The sequence below is a fragment of the Pipistrellus kuhlii genome, unplaced genomic scaffold, assembly GCF_014108245.1.
Source record: "Pipistrellus kuhlii isolate mPipKuh1 unplaced genomic scaffold, mPipKuh1.p scaffold_m20_p_9, whole genome shotgun sequence".
NCBI classification, from domain to species: Eukaryota; Metazoa; Chordata; class Mammalia; order Chiroptera; family Vespertilionidae; genus Pipistrellus; species Pipistrellus kuhlii.
In genome coordinates, this window is record NW_023425595.1 from 25,655,804 (window position 1) to 25,675,799 (window position 19,996).

At 38.7% G+C, this 19,996-nt stretch overlaps 1 protein-coding gene across 2 annotated transcripts in view; it reads right to left on the reverse strand.

Moving 5' to 3' along the window:
- The window catches only part of PARVA (parvin alpha), a 138,505-nt gene that overhangs the window by 28,550 nt on the left and 89,959 nt on the right, over positions 1-19,996 (reverse strand). For both annotated transcript variants that reach the window (XM_036426506.2, XM_036426508.2), the window contains exons 2-4: positions 16,318-16,407; positions 16,166-16,236; positions 14,927-15,029 (exon numbers count right to left, since the gene is read on the reverse strand). In XM_036426506.2, the coding sequence (XP_036282399.1) occupies positions 14,927-15,029; positions 16,166-16,236; positions 16,318-16,407 (264 nt within the window). The remainder of the gene's footprint in view (positions 1-14,926; positions 15,030-16,165; positions 16,237-16,317; positions 16,408-19,996) is intronic.

Consider the following 19,996-nt stretch of genomic DNA (forward strand, 5'->3'; position numbering starts at 1 on the left):
CCTGAGTATGTCTGTAGATGAGGGACAGTGCTCTCCCCTCCTCATTGGACAGTGGCACTGGTGGGGCCAATAGGTGAAAACCTTGAATCCCCAGGACCTTAGAAGTGAGGCCTTTAACCCAGTCTGTCATATTTGAACTATTTTTTTTTCTTTTCTGTTTCTGGGTTTCTCCCTCCTTTTTTCCATTCTGCCTTCTCCGAGGACATCCTTGTGCCCTACCTGGAAAGCCTCCTGTGCTTCCCCTGGGCAAGTCCTTATTCAAGACATTCTGTACACCCCGTAGTATAATATGTGTCACGCTGAGTCATATTCATCTGTTTTAAGCACCTTCTTTCCTTTAAAACCCTCCTGGAAAGTTACTTATTTGGCATGTCCTAGTTCAGTGGTTGGCAAACCGCAGCTCACGAGCCACGGTTTGCTGCTCTGTTGACTAATGAGTTTGCCGACCGCTGCGTAAGGCATTACCCTTACCCAGAAGTTTTGACTTCAGGTTAAAGACATTAGTACATTATTAAAATGTTTTTTAAGTGTTTTTCCCTAAGTGGTTGGCAAACTTATTAGTCAACAGAGCTGCATGTGGCTTGTGAGCCGCAGTTTGCTGACCACTGTCCTAGTTCATCAATTCTAAGGCACACTTTTTCTTTTTCTTTCCTTTTTTTTTTTTTTTTAGATTTTAACAACCCTGAAATCAGGTTGTGTCTTAAGATTGATGGCATTCTATAAGTGCAGTCAGGCAAGTAGATGTGAGTTTTCACACTTCCACATGTGTGTGTTTGGTTGTAGCTCTGCTAGTGTGCCCACTCCCCTGTCTCAATAAGCCCTAAAAGAACAGTTTCAAGACAGAAAATAAAAATTCTAAGTAGTAATGAAGCTTTGTGTAGGGTTTTTCTTTTCTCTCTTTTTGGGTGGTACTTATATAAGTGTGTTTAAAAATCAATGGTTATTGTATGCAACGATATCTTAAAATAGATTGTTCTTTGCCTTTATTTGTCTAAATTCTCATGCTTATTTATTAGAAAGAAAAAAGAAAAAGAAAGAACAACTTGAGACTCTGTAACAAGAAATATACTACTATTAGATCCATCTGAGTTGCCCTCCACACCTCATTGAGGATTAATAGAACTGACACTCTGAAATGTATTTAAAGTATCTTTTCCCCTCATTTTTAGAGGCTGTCATACAAAGTAATTAAACTTTACCTTACATCAATGATTCTCCGATTGCTAACATTACTTATTTTTAAGCAGCTCTAGCTGATCCAAGTTAAATGTCCCTTGGGTAATGACGAGGTTGCCACTGGAGAATTCCTGCAGGTCCTGTGCATTTCTTTTCTGTGCTTTAATAGGCTGATCTCTAGCTATTCTTATCTCTGATGGCCTGAAATATTAACTTCCTCTGTAGTTGCCCGAAGCCGTCATTCTTTATTTCTAAAGTTCAGGGATTTAGCAAGCCTGCATCTAAATGTCTTCCTCTTGAATGTTACACCTTGAAGAGGCCCCATGAGCTTTCCCATTTTTAGGCTGTGAATTCCTATCTTGGATTCTCTTCTACTGAAGAAATGACAGGTTGTTTTCAACTTCCATGGCAGCTACAGTGTGGGGAGTTGGGTAGAGGCTGCCGGAAGTGCTAGGTTAAGGAAACCTGTGAAGCCTTATCTTGGCTCAGAGGGAAAGACTGCTGGGACAGAAAGGTCGGGTGTGTGTGTGTGTGTGTGTGTGTGTGTGTGTGGTGGAGGGGGGGGGGGGGGAGAGAAAGAGTGGCAGCATTAGAGCCACTGTGCAGCTAGCCTTATTGTATTATATGATTGCCTATGAATTTCCATATTTATAGCCTGCCGGCTTTGGACTTCTTAGAGTGAATAGCTTAGGTCTCTGAGTCTGTTTCCTAGGTCGGTCACTTATTTTTTTTTAATGGCAATATTGGTCCATTCTGTTTTCATTTCTAAAAACTTAGATTTTACACAGTACCTCTAGGATAGTCATTGTTTCTTGTTCCACCAATATTTTTAAGTAGTCGGACACTAACATTTTAATGGATTCTCCCTCAAGTTTTTTTTTTTTTTTTTTTTTAGCATCTGGCATTGTTTATTTAGAGGCACTTTTAAGGCTTTATTTCTTTTGCATTCCTAATTTTTTAGAAAATGCAATTCCACTGAACTTTTTTCCACTTTAGTAATCATGCTTTCGGGTTTTCTTTTTGCCTTTAATTTTATGGTTGCATATTTTATTTAGGCGTTGGCATTATGTGGACCTGAGGAGAGACTATCTTGAGGTAACCCTAATTAACAGTTCTAGGCATATCTCTTCGTGTTCATAATACACAGAGAACTCAGAGTTGTTTCTCACTAGTGAAAGTGAGATTACCTTGCATACATTTTTCTATGACAGGTTTTACCACTCAAGGATATGAGTATTTTTCTATGTCAATATATATAGGTATAACTCTTTGTTTGCTTGTGTGTTTATTTTTTATTTTTTTTTTTAATTTTTTTTTTTTTTTTACCCCCTTCACCCTTCATATCCCTGTCTCTGGCAACCACCAACCTGTTGTTGTTTTTCTTTTCTTTATTGACATATAAGTAAGATCATATGGTATTTGTCTGAATTATTTCACCTAGCCTAGTGTCCTCAAGGCCCATCCATGTTATTACAAATTGCAGGATTTTATTCTTTTCTATGGCCAAATTTCATTACAATACATAAATCACATTTTCTTTATCCATTCATTCATTTGATAGACACGTTGTTTCCATATCTTGGCTATTGTCAATAATGCTTCAAGGAACACGGGGTGCATCTATCTTTTGGAGTTAGTGGATTTGTTTTCTTCAGATAAATAAATACCCAGAAGTGGAATTGATGAATCATAAGGTAGTTCTATTTTTAATTTTTTGAGAAACCTCCATATAGTTTTCCAGAATGGCTGTACCAATTTATATCCCATCAACAGTACACAGGGTTCTCTTTACTTCACATCTTTGCCAACACATAATTCTTATCTTTCATTATAACAGGTGTGAGGTGATATTTCTTTAAAAATTCCTCACGTGAGGATATGTTTTTATTACTTTTAGGGAGAGAAAGCTCATTGGTTGCCTACTATAGGCACCCTAACCTGGGAACAAACTTGCAACCTGGGTATGTGCCCTGACGGGGAACCTAACCTGTGACCTTTAGGTGTTCGGGATATGCTCCAATCAACTGAGCCACACCAGGCAGGGCTCATTGTGGTAGACTCTTATCATCCTCTGTATCTGTGGCATCAGGTGTATTCTGATTTTATTTGTCCCCCTGCCCCTCTGGTGAGTCTAGCTAAAGGTCTGTCAATTTTGTTTACCTTAAAAAAAAAAAAAAAAAAAAAAAGGTCTCAGCTTTATCAATCTTTTCTATAGTCTTTTCAGTCTCTTTATGTCTTCACGAGAGGCCCAGTTCATGAATTCGTGCATGTTCGTGCATGGGTGGGGGTCCCTCAGCCTGGCGGGCAATCGGAGCTGATCAGGGCCATCTCCTTCAGTTCTGATCAGGGCCGGCCAGGGGGAGGGACCATGGGAAGTTGACAGGCAATGGGAGGTTGGCTGTGGGAGTGCACTGACCACCTGGGGGCAGTTCCTGCATTGAGCCTCTGCTCCTTCCCCACTCCCCACCTCCATAGCGACTGGTTGACTGGCTTTTATATATAGATATGATATGTCTCACCCAAACATATATCATGGGTATCTTTCTACATTGATATAACTCATCCTTTTATAGGACTTATAACCTTTTTTATTCAACCATTCCCCTGTCAAGTTATATACTACTTTTCTCTATTGGTAATCAAGTTTCAATAAATATGTCGTGTGTGTGTGTGTGTGTGTGTGTGTGTATGTGTGTGTTACTAAATGATAATTGTTGATAAAAAGAAAAATTGTTGCCTTACCTTACAGATTTCCTTCTTGAATAAAGTCATCTCACCAAATCCCCTTAATAGTTCTATTATTGTTTATCTGATTATTTAACATTTTGGGGGGCATTCAAATAAGATAAAACACAGCCATCTCTACTTTGTAAGCTTATATCACTTGTTTCAATTTTATGACATTTTAAAAGGTTTACCTGAGAACCTTTTCTGCTATTCCTAGCCTTTTTTAAAAAAAATATTCAACTCTCAAAATTTAAAAGATCTACTCAAATAGTCATATAGTTAAAAGATCTACTCAAATAGTCATATAGTTAAATAATAAAACTCACTCCCTGTTGCTAAGGAGTTAAAGAAAATTTGTTTTTCACGACTCATAGTTTTCCTCTTTTGTTCTTTATTAGGCAAATTTTAGCTAGTGCTATGGAAATTTTCTGTTGCAGAAATTTGAGTCCTCCAGGAAATTGTCTCTCATATGTTGCCATAGTTCTGAAAATTGTTCATCATTAGTTTAACTTGTTGTAAAGTAGTAGGCATGATTTTGCTTTTTAGAAAATTTCCTCAAGTAGAATTATTTTGTGAATCTTTCCGTTGCTTTTGAAGTTAGCAAAAAATGAAACAGCATTATTCAAAAGTTCTGAAATATCAATACAAGGAAGAAAAACTCAATTACTCTGAATGGTCAAAGAACTGAGATGTCCTAGTGAAAATGTTGCCATATAAATCTTATTATATTAATGTAGTCACCTCTCAAAAGAAGTAGAATACATACTTCCTTGTTTCAGTATGAGTGAGTCCTAAGTTATTATATTTATGTTTCCAATTATATGGGCAGGGTTAATTTTTTTTCTTATGTACCATGGTCAAAAAATTTGGTCTGTGTAATAATTTATTAAGACTTACTTTGTGGACACAGTCTAATTTTGTAAGTCTTCCTTGTGCAGTTGAAAAGAATGAGAATATTGCTGTTTTGGGGTATAGCTAGTTAATTATAGTGTCCAAATCTTTTCTATCCTTATGAACCTTTTTGTTAGTGTGTTATTAAGAGACTTATGTTAAAGAAAATTTACCACTGTGATAGATTTATCAAGTTCTTATAATTCTGATTGTTATTTTTTACTTTTATTTGTTTTTTGTTAATGCTCCTCAGAGGATATTTTTCCTACTGATATTTTTAGAGAGAATATAAAGGAGTGAGATAGACCCATCAATCCACATGCATCTTAATAGGGATCAGGATCAAGCCTGCAACTGAGGTACATGCTTTTGACTGGAATCGAACGTTTCATTCCACAGGCTGATGTTCTAATTACTGAGCACCCAGCTAGGGCTATCATTTTGAATTTTTATACGGTTGATTCACAAAAGTGCATTTATAGTTAAAATGTCTTATTTTCCTGGTAACTTTAGTTTCAATCAATAGATAGAGATTCTTTTGGCCTTAAAATCTATTTTGTCTGATATAAAAATAGTTACCCCAGCTTTCTTTTAATTAGTAATCATCTAACATATATAATTATTTCCACGATTTTTCTTTCAACCTTTGTCTTGTAAATGTAGATAGCATGTAATAAGATTTTGTTTTGTTATCTAGGCTGACAATCTTTTTTAAATGGATAAAGTCAATTTACATTAATGTGTTTACCATTATACTTGGATTTACTTTTATTATATTGCTTTTCTGATCCTTTACTTTTCCTTGCATCCTTGGATTAAAGTTTCTATTCCTTTTCATTTAATTTTCTCCCCATTACTAGTATGAAGGTTACATACACTCTTTTATTATTTTAGTAGCTACCTTAGAAAATTTATCACATACATTTAATGTAATAGAATATTAAATTAATCAGTATCTTTATCAACATCTATAATAATAATCTATAATAATAAAAGGGTAATATGCTAAATAGACCAGATGTCTTCTGGACGTCATTCCAGACATCCTTCCTGACAAAGCCGGGGCCAGAGGGAAGCTAGCCCAGGTCCCGGGTGCCAGAGGGAAGATGGTGCTGGCAGCCAAGGGAAGGAAGGCCTATTCTTGTGTGCATCAGGCCTTTAGTACTAAATATTTAGTACTAGATATTGTACTCAGCACACTAACTCCAATGACACTCTAACGCTTTTAAGCACTATAATTTTCTAGTACTTTTTTAAATGAACAAATTAGACATTATTGTGATTGTTTTATATTTGTTCAATTATTGCTTCAATCTACCCACCATAGTAATCTTTGCTCATCATTTTTGGTTGCATTTCAGATCTTCCTTTTAGATTCATTTTCTTTCTTTCTGGAGTACATCCTTCAGAAATTCCTTTTAGTGAAGTTCTGTTGGTAGTAAACTTTTCCCATTTTAGTTGACATGCATTTATTTTTCTCTTAATTTTTAAAAGTTGTTTTTCTGGGTATAAACCTGTAAGTTCATAATTTTTTTCTGCACTCGAAGGTGTCATTTCAATATTTTTTTTGGTCTTTTGTTCGTGATGCAAGACAGCATTCAGTACGTAGTTCTTTTATAGGCAATCTATCTTCATTGTTTTTAGGTTTCATTATGAAATAAGTAGGTATATATTTCTTATTCTTTATCTTATTTGGGATTCCAGAGCTTCCTGAATCTGAGAGTTCATGTCTTTCATCAATTCTAGAAAATTCTCAGTTGTTATGTCTTTAAATATTGCCTATACTCTAATATGTTTTTCTTCTATTGCTAGAATTTCAAATAGCCATATGTTGCATCTTCTTTAAAAATAAATCTTTTGTTCTGTTTTTTTTGCATTGTTGTCTCTCTATATTGCATTCTAGGTAATTTCTTTATTGCAATCTTCTAGTTTATCCAATTCCTTCTTTAGCTGTGTATCCACTGAGGTTTCTAATTTATTACATTTTTTTTCATCTCTAGAAATTCCATTTGTTTCTTTCAAATTTGCCCTATCCAATGTTGATAGTTCCTGTTCTTTAATTATCCTTTTAAAACTTTTATTTTAACATATTAAATATACTTAATGTTCCATAACTGATCAGTTGTTAATATGTATGGCAATGGTGGGATGGGGCTACAGTTTATTGTTTCTGCTGATGCTCAATCATTATAGCTTGCTTCTCCTGGGTTTTGTAATTTCGGGCTGTTTCTCTGGAATTTTATCTCTGGGAGTTCTTTGTGACCTTGTTTTAAAATTCATTTCTCTAAAAGGATACATTTTTGCTTTTGCCTTGGGGAGCACTAAAACTGGGCCATATGTTAACTACATTTTCAGCTTTGGACTTTTAAATGCAAATAATTAGTGTGAATCCTAGTCCTAAATCTGTGTGAGTACAGAGATTTGATAAGGAATTATCAAGTTCAGACTTTTTTTCTTGTTCCGCTCATATCCAAGTCTGAGAGACATTTACTCTTACTGTCTTTCTCTGTGGGACAGATTTCTAGTTGACCCACTGACAGTATTGCCTTTCAGAGAGCCTTTATTAATGGGTTTCTTATCCAACCGCCTTTCTTGCTCAGATTCTATACAGGCTTTGTCTTTTGATCCTGTATGTGTGACCCATTAAACTTTAGGTTATAAACCATTAGGAATTAACACTTATTTCATTGGATTTACACTTTATTATATTTGGGATTCAGAGACCTTCCTTCCCACACCATTTTAGCTGTGCAATACAAAAATATGTTTTTAAAGTGTGCAATACCAGGAGAATTTGATTTGAACACTTACTTAGGAAAATTCTCTGTTCAGTATGATTGCTGTCATTATATTGATATTAACTATTACATTGTCAAAAACACTTATAATGGTGGTGATAGCCAACAATTCTGACTTGTTACTAATATAATTTCTTTGATATGTCACTATTTAATAAGTTCACTGTTAGGTTACATATATTGGTCTTTATCATATTAAGGTAGTTTCCTTTTCTTCCTATTTTCCTTGGGATAGCTGTTGAAATGGATCAGGTATTACTCAACATCTATCAAATTAATTCAGTTTTTGCTACTGAAATTTACATATGTACTATTTTTATAAAATTGATAATATACAAACATGAAAAAAATTCAAGCTGTGAAAATTAAGCCTCCTCTCCACATTGTCATCCCAAGTGCCCTAGTCTCATTCTACAGAGAAATGACTATTAATCAGAGGCAGCCTCTACATACTCAAGCATTGGATGTGTCCTTTAACACACACAGTGACATACTGCACTCACAGTTCTACACCATGGTTTCATTTTATTATACTTAGTAAGACATTGTAGAGAACTTCTCTGCTACTTATAGAATAATAAAACTTTCATCCAGCTTTTGAATTTTTCATAGTCCACAAAATGCCTCCACCAATTTAAGAATAGCAGTGATCAGCATCTTTAACTCTCCTAGAATCAACAACTATCATAGGAAGACTTTAGAGTAGTACTGCCCAAAAGAATGTCCTGTTATAAGGGAAATGTTCATTTCTGGACCATTTAAAAGTCCAAAGCTGAAAATGTAGTCAATGGCTACCATATTGGATGCTAAGCTCTTAAAATGTAGCTGGTGTGACTAAGTAAATGCATTTTAAATTTTAATTATTTTTAACAGCTACATGTGACTAGATACTGTATTAGACAGCCCAGCTACCAGGTTGGATAGGCAATCTCCTTGTCTTTCTCTCTTCGTTCCTCGTTTAGTTTTAGCATAGCTGCTACTTCACCTGAGGTACTTTTGGGTGTTAGAAAGCAACTCTCAAAACAATATAATCAAAGCCCTTTAAGATGCTGCTCCTCCTAGGATTCATGGAGTCATCCCCATTTGACACCCACCACTTAGAATCAGCCTGGTTTACTTCAGCTGCTCATTCCTACATCACTAGTTCTAAAGCTTTTCCCACCTGTACTGCCACTCCTGTAATTTGATTCCATAATTATTTCACAAGGAGATAGACACAATGGAGGAAATTCCAGCAGAGTATCTAAGCAGCCCTCCAGTTGCTGATCTTCTTAAAACCCCATTTCTGATCTTGTCACTTTGCTTACCAATCACTGAAAATAGTCTAAAGTTCTTAGTTCAAGGTCCTCTATGATGCGGGCTCAAACTTTTCATTTTAGAAAGCTTTTAAGGCTTACAGAAGAGCTACAATGATAGTTCAGACAACCCTGCACATCCTGAATCCAGTTTTACCAATTGTGAACGCCTACTAATCGCTGTCTTCTCAGCCTCCTGTTTTGTGGTAGTTTTCCAAACTTCCCTTATTTTTCATGACCTCGGCAGTTTTGAGGAGTGCTGGGTTTTTCTTCTGGACAGACTGGTGCCAGGGGTTTCGGTGAGGAAGCCCACAGAAGGGAAGTACCCTTTTCACTGCATCATGTCAAGGGTACATGCTGCCACCATGACTTATCACTGTGCTTGCCTTCTCCCACATCAAAATTACAACTAAATTATAGGACAACCATCTAAAAAGACAAGGTGTGATAATCATGATGACTAAGAATTGAGAGGGATAGCTCAACTGCAGAGGACCCCGTGAGAGGTGAGGCTGCCTAGCCCCATAAGGACTCACTTGCTCACAAATTCTCTAGGTTCCAACACAGGGGCAATGGCTCCAAGAGTGCCAGAAACATACAGGGATGAACTAAATTGATAAGCTTTAGGATGAGAGCTGGAGGGGTCAGGGAGGCTCTCTCTAGGGGAAGATGTGTTGGCTGGTGCCAAATCTGGCTAACACCATTTTGTCCTAGCCAGGCGAATCCCTGACACCTTGTTCCCCATGCCCAATTCTTGTGCTGGACACGAACCTCTTCCAGTGGCTCCTCCACACTAGTGGCCTTCTCTGTTCACACCATGGTCTTTCCTAAATACTCTCAAAGGTCCACAAACCCAAAAAAAGTAGCATTTAGAAACAGCAGCTCTTGGCCTCAAAATGCCCTTCACCTCTTGATAAGTGACCTCAAGCTCAGCACAGGCAGCAACTAGTCTCAAATTGTATTGTAACTGCTTGTAACTCCTATGGCCTGAAATCTGGCTTAAGTGGCAGCCAGTATTGGCAACTAGGTGACCACAAACCCAGCACAAGTGGCGGTTGGCCTCATCTCATTTGGTAGTGCCCACCGAAGCGTCCCAAGCTGAGTAGAAGTGGCAACCAGCCTTGGTTTGGAGAATAGCCTCTCCAAAGTTCCTGCAAGGCCAGCACATGCAATGAGCAACCACAGATCACTTTGTAGCTCCTACTCCATGGCCTTAAGTGCAGCACAAGCAGCAGCTGACCTTGGCCTGCAATGGAGCCCCTCCCAAGAGACTCCAGAACCAACACACCTAGTGGCTGGCTTTAGACTGTATCATAGCAACACCCAACCAGCTCCACAAATGACACACGTAAAGGACAGATTTGCTTGGCACAAGAGCCCTGCTAAAGTGACTCCTGCTCTGTGGGGTCAGCCTTCTGCACATCAGCTCATCCACTATAGGCATCACTAGCACTCTTAGCCTGTCAGCCTGAGGATCAACCACACTGAGGTGCTAAAATCAATATGGCAGGAGGGCATGCACAACCCACACAAGGGATACCTTGGAGCACCTGGATCAGGAGACAAGAAAGACTATGTCCCACAAGATACCTACTACATAAAGCCACTCTTCCAAGATAGGAGATGTAGCTATCTACCTAATACATAAAAAGAAGTAAATAAAATGAAGATAAGCAATCTACCAGAGTTCAAAAACTAGTTATAAAAAAAATGTTCAATGCATTTAGGGAAAAAAATAGATGAACTTAGAAAATATAAAAAGTAGCATTTAGAAATGAAGAATGCATTAGGTGGAATCAATAACAGATTAGATGAAGCAGAGAATCAAATCAGCACTTTGTAAGAAAAGATAGTGGGAAACAAGCAAAAGCAGACTTTTTTTTTTTTTTTTTTTTTTATTGAGGTCAGTTTAAGGACCTTTGGGATAACATCACAGGGTTACCAGAAGGAGAAGGGAGAGTGCAAGGGATTGAAAACCTATTTGAAGAAATAATGACTAAAAATTTCCCCAACCTAATGAACAAAATATACATACTGGTTCAGGAAGCACAGAGCCCTGAACAAGATGAACCCAAAGAGGCTTACACCAAGACACATCATAATAAAGACAAAGATTCCATCTTAAAAGCAGCAAGAGGCAAATAGTAACATACAAGAGAATTCCCATGAGACTGTCAGCTGTTCTCAACAGAAATTGCAGGCCAAAAGGAAATGGTACAAATAGTCAAAGGGATGAAAGGAAAACACCTAAAACCAAGATGACTAGGCTATCATTTAAAGTCAAAGGTGAGATAAAGAGTTGCTCAGAAAAGAAAAACTTAAGAATTCATCACCACAAAGGGACTTCTTTAAGAAGCAGAGAGAAAAATATTCTCACTGACAGGCAAACAGTAAAAGCAAAAAGATTAAAAAACAAAAGTAGAAAGATCATTTGTAATTACAATAATAAACTAAGGACTACCCACAAACAGAAATAAAAAAGAATGACAAAAACAAATATGGAGGATGTGAGTAAAAATTGTAGTGATTTTAGAATGTGTTTGAACTAAAGCAACCATCAACTTAAACTAGACTGCTGTAAACATAGTGTGGTATATGGGAAGCACGTGGTAACTAACAACCAAAAGAATATAATCAAGAAATAAGGAGAAAGGAACCTAAACATAATACTCATGTAAGTCATATAAGATAGTCATATAAGATAGTCATATAAGATAGCAAGACCATAAGAAAGGAAAAGAACTACAAAAACAAATAAGTACATACCTATCAATAATTACTTTAAATGTAAATGAACTAAATGCTCCAATCAAAAGACATAATGTGGCTGAATGGAAAGAAACACAAGACCTGTACATATGCTGCCTATAAGAGATCCACGTTAGATTAAAAGCAGACACAGAATGAAAGATGCAAAAATACAATTCATGCAAACATAAATGAAACAAAAGCTGGGGCAACAATACTTATATGAAGTAAAATGGACTTTAAACCATAGGCTGTAACAATAGACAAAAAAAGGCATTTTGCAATGAGAATGGGATCAATCCAAGAAGAGGATAAAATTTTTATAAACATTTATGCACCCAATGTAGGAGCACCTAAACATATAAAGTAAATATTGACAGATATAAAGGGAGACATCCATAGTAAAGTAAATATTGATATTGTAGATATAAAGGGAGACATCCATAGTAATAGTGGGGACTCTAGCACTCTATTGACATCAATGAATACATAATCCAGATAGAAAATAAAAAAGAAACAGTGGATTTAATGACACATTAGACCAGATGTACTTAATTGGTAATTTTAGAACATTTCAACCAAAAGTAGCAGGATATACATTCTTTTCAAGTGCATATGGAACATTTTCCAGGAAAGACCACATGTTAGGACACAAAATGTCCCAATAAATTTAATAAGTTTAAAGTCATAGCAAACATCCTCTCCTATTACAATAATATGGAACTAGAAATCAATTAAAATGAAATCAAGGGGGAAAATCAAAAGCTATCTTGAGACAAATTAAAATGAAAACACAACCACCCAAAATCTATGGAACATCAAGAAAGTAGTTCTAAGGAGGAAATTTATAGCAATGATGACCTACCTACACAAACAATAAACATCTTTAATTAACAAACTAACCTTACACCAAAAGGCACTAGAAAAATAACAAACAAAGCCCAAAGTGAATGGAAGCAAAGAAAAAATAAAGATCAGAGCAGAAGGAAAGAAAATAGTCAGAAGAAACAACAGAAAAGACCAATCAAACCAAGAGCTGGTTAATCAAAAAGATAAACACAATTGATTAACTTTTAGCCAGACTCATGAAGAAGAAAGGAGGGCTCAGATACATAAGACCAGAAATAAGAGGAGTAATGACAACTAACACCACAGAAATACAAAGAATTACAAGGAAATACTATGAACAAATATGCCAACAAATTGGATAATTTGAAAGAAATTGTTAAAATTCTAGAAACATACAAGCTTCCAAACTGAATCAGAAACAATCTGAACAGACTGATAATTAATAACAAAATCAATCAGTAATTTAAAAAACTCCCAACAAACCAAAGACCTGGATCAGATGACTTCACAAGTGAAATTTTACCAAACGTCCAAAGAAGAATATCTATCCTTTTCAAACTATTCCAAAATATGTATGTATGTCCAATTGAATATTACTCCGTTATAAAAAAGCATGAAATCTTACATTTGTGACAACATGGAAGGACCTAGACGATATTAAGGAAAGTAAAATAATTTAGAGAAAGACAAGCACCATATGATTCCACTTATATGTGAAAATCTAAAAACAATGAAAATAGAAGCAGACTTAGAGAACAAATTGGTGGTTGCCCTATGGAAGAGGGTTTGGGTCAAAAAGGTGAAAGGGATTAAGAAGTACAAATTGGTAGTTACAAAATAATCATGGGAATAGAGTCAATAATATTGGAATAACAGTATAGTGTAGGAGGGTACTAGATTTCAGATGGGATGATCACCTCATATACTGGACATCTGAAACTAATAATACTGTATGTCAACTGTACTTTAAAAAAGGTCACCACTCACTAATATGCCCAAATATTGATTTCTAAATACATATCTAATAAAAGAAATCAGGGCTCCTTGAAGAAGTGGTTAATTACAGGGCCAGAGTAAGGAAAACAGAAGATGAGCCTGGTATATATTACGATGCCAGAAAGTGCTAAAAAAAAAAAAAAAAAAAAAAAAGGCAGCATGTCAAAAGTGTGCAGGAGCCATCCAAGGGTCAAAGCTGAAAGAATATCAGCAAAAATGAATAATGATGGTATTGGATGATAATGTATAGTATAAAATAAGTATCCTGTGTCCATACTGACATATTGTAAATAACGGGAATAGAGGACAGTGTTTCCTTACAGAAGAATTCCAACTAATAAGTGTGGAAGGAATAAGGAAAACAGAAAATCCTCACTAGACCACAGTACTAATTGAGGCAAGCCTGCTCCACCAATTGAAATTAGTGAAAGAAGTTTGAGAAACAAGATATGTGCAAGTCTTAACCTGTTTCCTCCCAAATCAATTAACTACAGAGAAAAACAATAACTTTACAGTGAAGAAATCTGGCAAACATCACTTTAACCAAATGATCAAGGTGGACATCACTCATAATAAGATGTTAACATCATGTCCTCCCTGATATGATACAATGAGAAGGAAACATCACTTCGGCGGTATTCTTCCCCAAATATAGAACTTTAATTTAAAAATTATTTTCTCTTGGACAATTAAGCATGAAAGTCTAGAACTCTGCGCAGAAGTTTGGACAAGAGAAAAAAATGGAGAACAGTGAGGGGAAGTACAAATTCATTCAAGTTCAATTTGTCTTTTCAACACTAAGATCACCCCTGAATTCTCCTTTCCCTCTCCCATGGCCTTAATTTTCACATGAATAGCCATGAACCTACACAGGGATACACACCTTCACAGAGGTGACAGACACTGAGACTGGTCACTCAGGCACATAGTCCCACACACTTGCACCCAATCTAGAGAAGGGCATGTACAGGAACACACACACACACACACACCCATAAGTCACAGATGCATACACACAGACTCATAGATCACAGAGGCCCACACACGTGCTCAAACACACACACTCATAGGTGACAATCACACACACCCAGATACATGTGAATATACCTACAGACGCCACAAATGCAGTTTTGTGGAGAGGGTGAGCCATGTTTTCCAGTGTATAGTGAAATCTTTTCATCTAATCAGTGGAGGACCTTGACTGCTGGGTGGCAGTGGAAGAGGCAGCAGCCCCATCTGGTCATTGAGCCTCCCTCTGCCATTCATTCATATAGAACCAATTTTGAGAAGACATCTAAAGGCTCCACTGGTCTGTTATTCACACTGTACACATTCCTATTCCATTACGGGTGAACCACTGGGAATTGAGAACAACTTGTAACCAGGAGTAGGGGGTCCATCCACCTGTGATTAAAGATCCACCGCAACAGTCAACTCTCCTCTTACCAAACAGCTTCTGCAGGACTTGCCCATCATATAAATCTTCAGCCAGGTCTTTCACAATGATTCTTTCTCCAACCAGCACGTCATTAATCCAGTCAATCAATACCTAGAGAGAGAGAAAATAAGAGAAGAGTCATAAGGTATTTTCTTACAGACCAGCTTTCTTATCCTGGACACATACAATCTAAATGAACTTCTGATCTTGAAGGCAGCAGGGCTATCCACATGACTCAATGTGTGGACAAGAAGATGCACAAGTGTGAGCCCCAATGGGGCTGCTAATTCTCAGGCGTAAGCCCTTCTAGTGCTGGTGATACCAGTGTTCCTTTCCCTAACGGCAAGCAACAGTCACCGTGTTTGGCTGTGTGGCTTTGTACTGAGCCAAGTATGGGCTTTGGAGTTGAAACCCAGCTTTACCCACTAACTATGACCCTCTGTGTGTTCCTCACTTCTCTGTCCCTCTCCATCCATCCACCCAGCATTTATTAATCTCTCCTGTATGTCAAAACTCTTTGCTGGATCCTGAGGTACAATGATGAAACAATCAACCACTCTAACTCCAAGAAACTCCGTATTTAGTGAAGGAGACAGCGAAGTATTATAGGATGACTACAATGACAGAACCAAATGTAGAGACCACAGAAGCACCTAGAGGGGCTGAGCAACAACACTAGGGTTTATAGGAGGCACCCAGTGCCTATTGGTCTTGTTTTATTTGAAATCGGAGAAGTTGAAGAAAAAAAAAAAATAGGATGGGGAATTGAAAGGGGGAATGAAACGAACATTTTGAGGGGTACCTACATGCCAAATATTATGCACAGTAATTCATTAAATACCATTTATTTGTGTTTGAATTACATCTCCTCCACTCTGCTGTGACCAGTTGGCTTCTCTGAGACTCAGTTTTCTCATTTGTAAAATGGGGACTGATAACCAATTCCTACTTCACAAGGAGCTTTTGAGGATCGATAATAAAAGCAGTGAAAGGAGTGTGTGGCCTAATAGTACAAATAAGCTCACATTTGCCAGGATCTAATTTCTCTGACCCTTACTATCAGCATAATTCATTGGGTATTTGTCCCACTTTTGTTAAATCTTAGATGTTCACTTACTGGGCCATGAGCTGCCTGCAGGCAGGGACTGACGTGACTTTACTCTCTCAGCAGTGGTGCCTACATGCGGTGGGTGGTCTATAGACACCTGTTGTGTGGGAGACAACAGGAGCCCCTAATTTCTTCTTACCTTCATCAGCTCTTGGAGTTTGGGGTCGCTGCGTGAGTTTGGATCCACCATTGTTCGCACTTCATTCTCCTCTTTAAAAAGAAAAGGGGATCAGTGGGGGTGGCTCCACTAGGAGGCATCAGGCTACCCCAGAGAACAAGAGACCCAGTTACCCAGCATGGTGTCCTCCGGGTCCAGCTCGAAGGGGATGGGGCTGAGGGGCAGGTTGATGGCATTCATGCCCTCCTCCTGAAGCTCAGACACTGCAAGGAGAAGAAAGCACAGTCGTGTCACAGCTGCTGCCGATCTGACAAACGTGTTGGATATTGCTATTGAGAAACAAAACCACTCAGGTTTGGTTACAGCGGTGGCTCAGCCTGCAATCAATTTCCCAGCTCTCCTTGCTCGAAGGACTGAATTGTCCCTTACAGCTCATCTCTTCCAGCTGTCACCCCATTCCCTTTCCTCAGAGGAAGTTGGGAGGTCTCTGCCTCCTCTCAGAATAAATGAAAGTGAGGTGGGCAGGGAAGTCTTTCTTAAGTCTCTGCCTTTTGTGTCCCGCCACCCCTCCCTTCAGAGGGCTTGCTGTGGGGGCCCGACAACTGTTGACTGGATGAAGGAGCGCACCACATGAAGGCTACCTACATGCTGTACGCCATCTCCACCCTCGGCTCAACTTTCTCTCCTGATTTGGCGTCCTCAAGTATTTTTCTGATTGTCCTACTTCACCCCGCCCAGCTCCTGTGAGAAAGTCTCAGTCCAGCCTCCTCCCTAGGCTCTGGTCTTCCCCCTTCAAACTCTAAGGAGCTGAGGGCCCCAAGACCCATCTCTCCTAAAATCAGTGACTTAATCCTCTATTCAATTCCAGTTCGGATAATTATTTTTTACCAACCAAGCACACATACACACACAAAACAAAACAAAACAAAACAAAACAAAACACATTATCTCTGAAAGTGTCTGTCAGCAAAAGGTTCTTAAAGAAGGAACATGGCCACTGCAATCAACCTTAATAGAAGCCATGTCCCATCTCTCCATTTTATTTTATTTTTCATTGGCTCTGGCCTCACCGATGGCCCGTATGTACTTGCAAGAACTCTTGAGCACAAGGCAGCGCTTACAAAGAGTCCTTTCATATTATCAAACTCACTGATGGTTGCAGTTGGATGGAGAACAAGATTGCCTAACAAAGGCACTCTACCCCAAAGAGACACAACTTGCTTTATAAGGTTGGCATTTAATCCCATGGCTGTGGGCCCTTGACATTTATATGGGATATCAGCCAGTCACCGTCTTGAATCTCCAAATTCACAAGACACCCATTAACCCTATAAAATTCTCCCCCATAAAACATGATGAAAAATATAAGCGATACCTTAAAGACTGAAGTGATCCTATAGGTACAGGGTTGTATTTGCTTTCCAAAGAATTGTTTCCTTAAACTTCTATAGTGTCTTCTATTCCCTCCAGAACTGGCAGTTTGCTTCTTTTCTAGGCTGTTTCTCACAAAGCAGCAAGATTCCCATCCCTTAAAAAGCACTGCTGTGCAAGAATGGGAAGTGAAAATAAAGTCACGCTTTATGTGGGGGAGAGGCTGCACCTACTGGACGGAGAAGAAACGGGCTGTTACTGGCCAGGACCTTCTCTACCTACACTCTCCCCCAGGTCTGTGCTGTCCAGTGTGGGAGGGGTTGGCCACATGGGGCTCTTTCAATGCAGATGAATTTAAAAAATTTAGTTTCTTTGCCCGGTTGGCATGGCTCAGTGGTTGAGCATTGGCCTATGAACCAGGAGGTCACAGTTCAATTCCTGGTCAGGGCACATGCCCAGGTTGTGGGCTCAATCATCAGTGTGGGGCATGTAGGAGGCATGATTCTCTCTCATTGATCATTGATATTCCTTATTTCCCTCTCCCTCTCCCTTCCTCTCTAAAATGGAAAAAAAATGTTTAATTGAATCTCTTAGTTGTACCTATCACATTTAAAGTGCTCGATGGCCCACATGTAGCTGGTGATGACCATACTGAATAGCACAAATGTAGATTTCCATCATCACAGGAGTGGAGAGCATTGTCCTAAATGATCCCATGCATCTAAATAGTATGCTGATGTCTGCATCTAAATCTCCTGCCTAGGCCCAACACAGCCACAAGCTTACTGGATGTCTTCTGTTCTATTAGCAGAGGTCTCACATTTAGCCATCCAAAACAGAATCTGAGAATCTGATTTTCAATACCCTCACCCCCACCTCCACAACACTGTTCTTCCCCTCCTCACTAAGCAGCCCCAGCATATCTACTGTGGTTTAAGCCCAAACCCAAACAGTCATCTATAACAACATTTCCCCCTCACCTTTTGCATCTAATATATTGGCAAGTTTTGTGGGCTCCACCTCCAAACCAGGACCCAATTCCAACTGCTGCTCACCAGCACCACCACCACCATCTGGTTCAGGCCATCCTTCTCTTTTACCTGGATAACCAGAACCACCTTCTAACAGGTCTACTGCTTCCTAATGCATAATCTCCCCCCTCAGCCCTACCCTGTCTGCTTCCAATGGCACAGCCAGATGGATATGTAAAGATGTAAACCGGGCCCTACACTCTCCTGCTTTAAGACTTCCTCTCATACTCAAAAGAAAACCCCAAATCCTAAGACCTAGAAACCCCTCTGATTAGCCCCCTGCACCCTCTCACGTTTTATTTGCTTCAAGCTCTCAATATGACCTGAAATCATTATTAGCTACAGATCTGTTAGCTACCCCTCCCATTAGAAGAGAAGCCATGGGAAGCCTGGCATTTTTTCTTTTTTGCCCACTGTGAGGCTCCCCAAAGAGAAGCCAGACTCCCTAGATTAAAATCCAAGATCACTTACTAGCTATGTGACCTTGGGCAAGTTCATCAACCTCTTATACTGAGTTTCCTTATCTGAAAAACAGGAACGACACTATTGCCTACCTCTTAGGGTTGCTGAGAAGGTTAAATGAGTTAATATATGTAACATATTTAAAAGACTCTCTGGGTATCTGGTAAGATCTATGTAAATATACATTGTTCTTATTACTTAAAACAATACCTCATGTGCCGTGAGCACTCAAGAACTACTTGTGGAATAAATGAATAATCAAAACTGTTAGGACCACCCTTCAGTTGCCCAGGTTATGGGTTGAAGCATAATTTGCCAAAGCAGTGCACAAGATGTAAAGAAGGATTCCAGTTTATCCTCAGGAAAAACCTGCAAAATTTTTGACCCTGTGTGTGCATGTGTGTATGTGTGCGTATGTGTACATGTGTGCACATGTACACTTTCCTGGGCCAGCATTTCCAGCTTAGGTTTTGGAAGGAGAGAAAAGCCGCATGTGTCCCAAAAACTTTTGTACAGCCAGAGTCACTTGGTGAGAATGGAGACTTTTATACCTCTAACGTGTGCCCAGAAATGCAACATTAGCAGCCAGGATGCCTAGACGTCAGTCTGAATGGGATCTCTTGTACTTGGAGATCATGGTTAAAAATGATTTCAGATAAAAAAAAAATCCCCCATCAGAAATATTCCCCTCTGCCCTGCCTCTTTAATTCACTCACAGAGACAAAACAAACCCAAGAAGAAAGGCTGAGATATGTTTGCAATTGGAAATGTTTTTTTCAGGAAATGATTTGGTACAGGAACATCATTCCCATCCCATTAACTGCTGACTCTGAGCCAACTGTTTGTAAAAGTGAATATGCAAACTGCCCGGTCCAGGCCTGGCCCCCGCCCCAAGGGGCCGCATTAGCGGCCACTTTCCCAAAACAGCCCGCCTGCTTCGGAGGTTTCATTCCTATTAAACCCAAGCCGGACCCAGCAGACGCCCCTC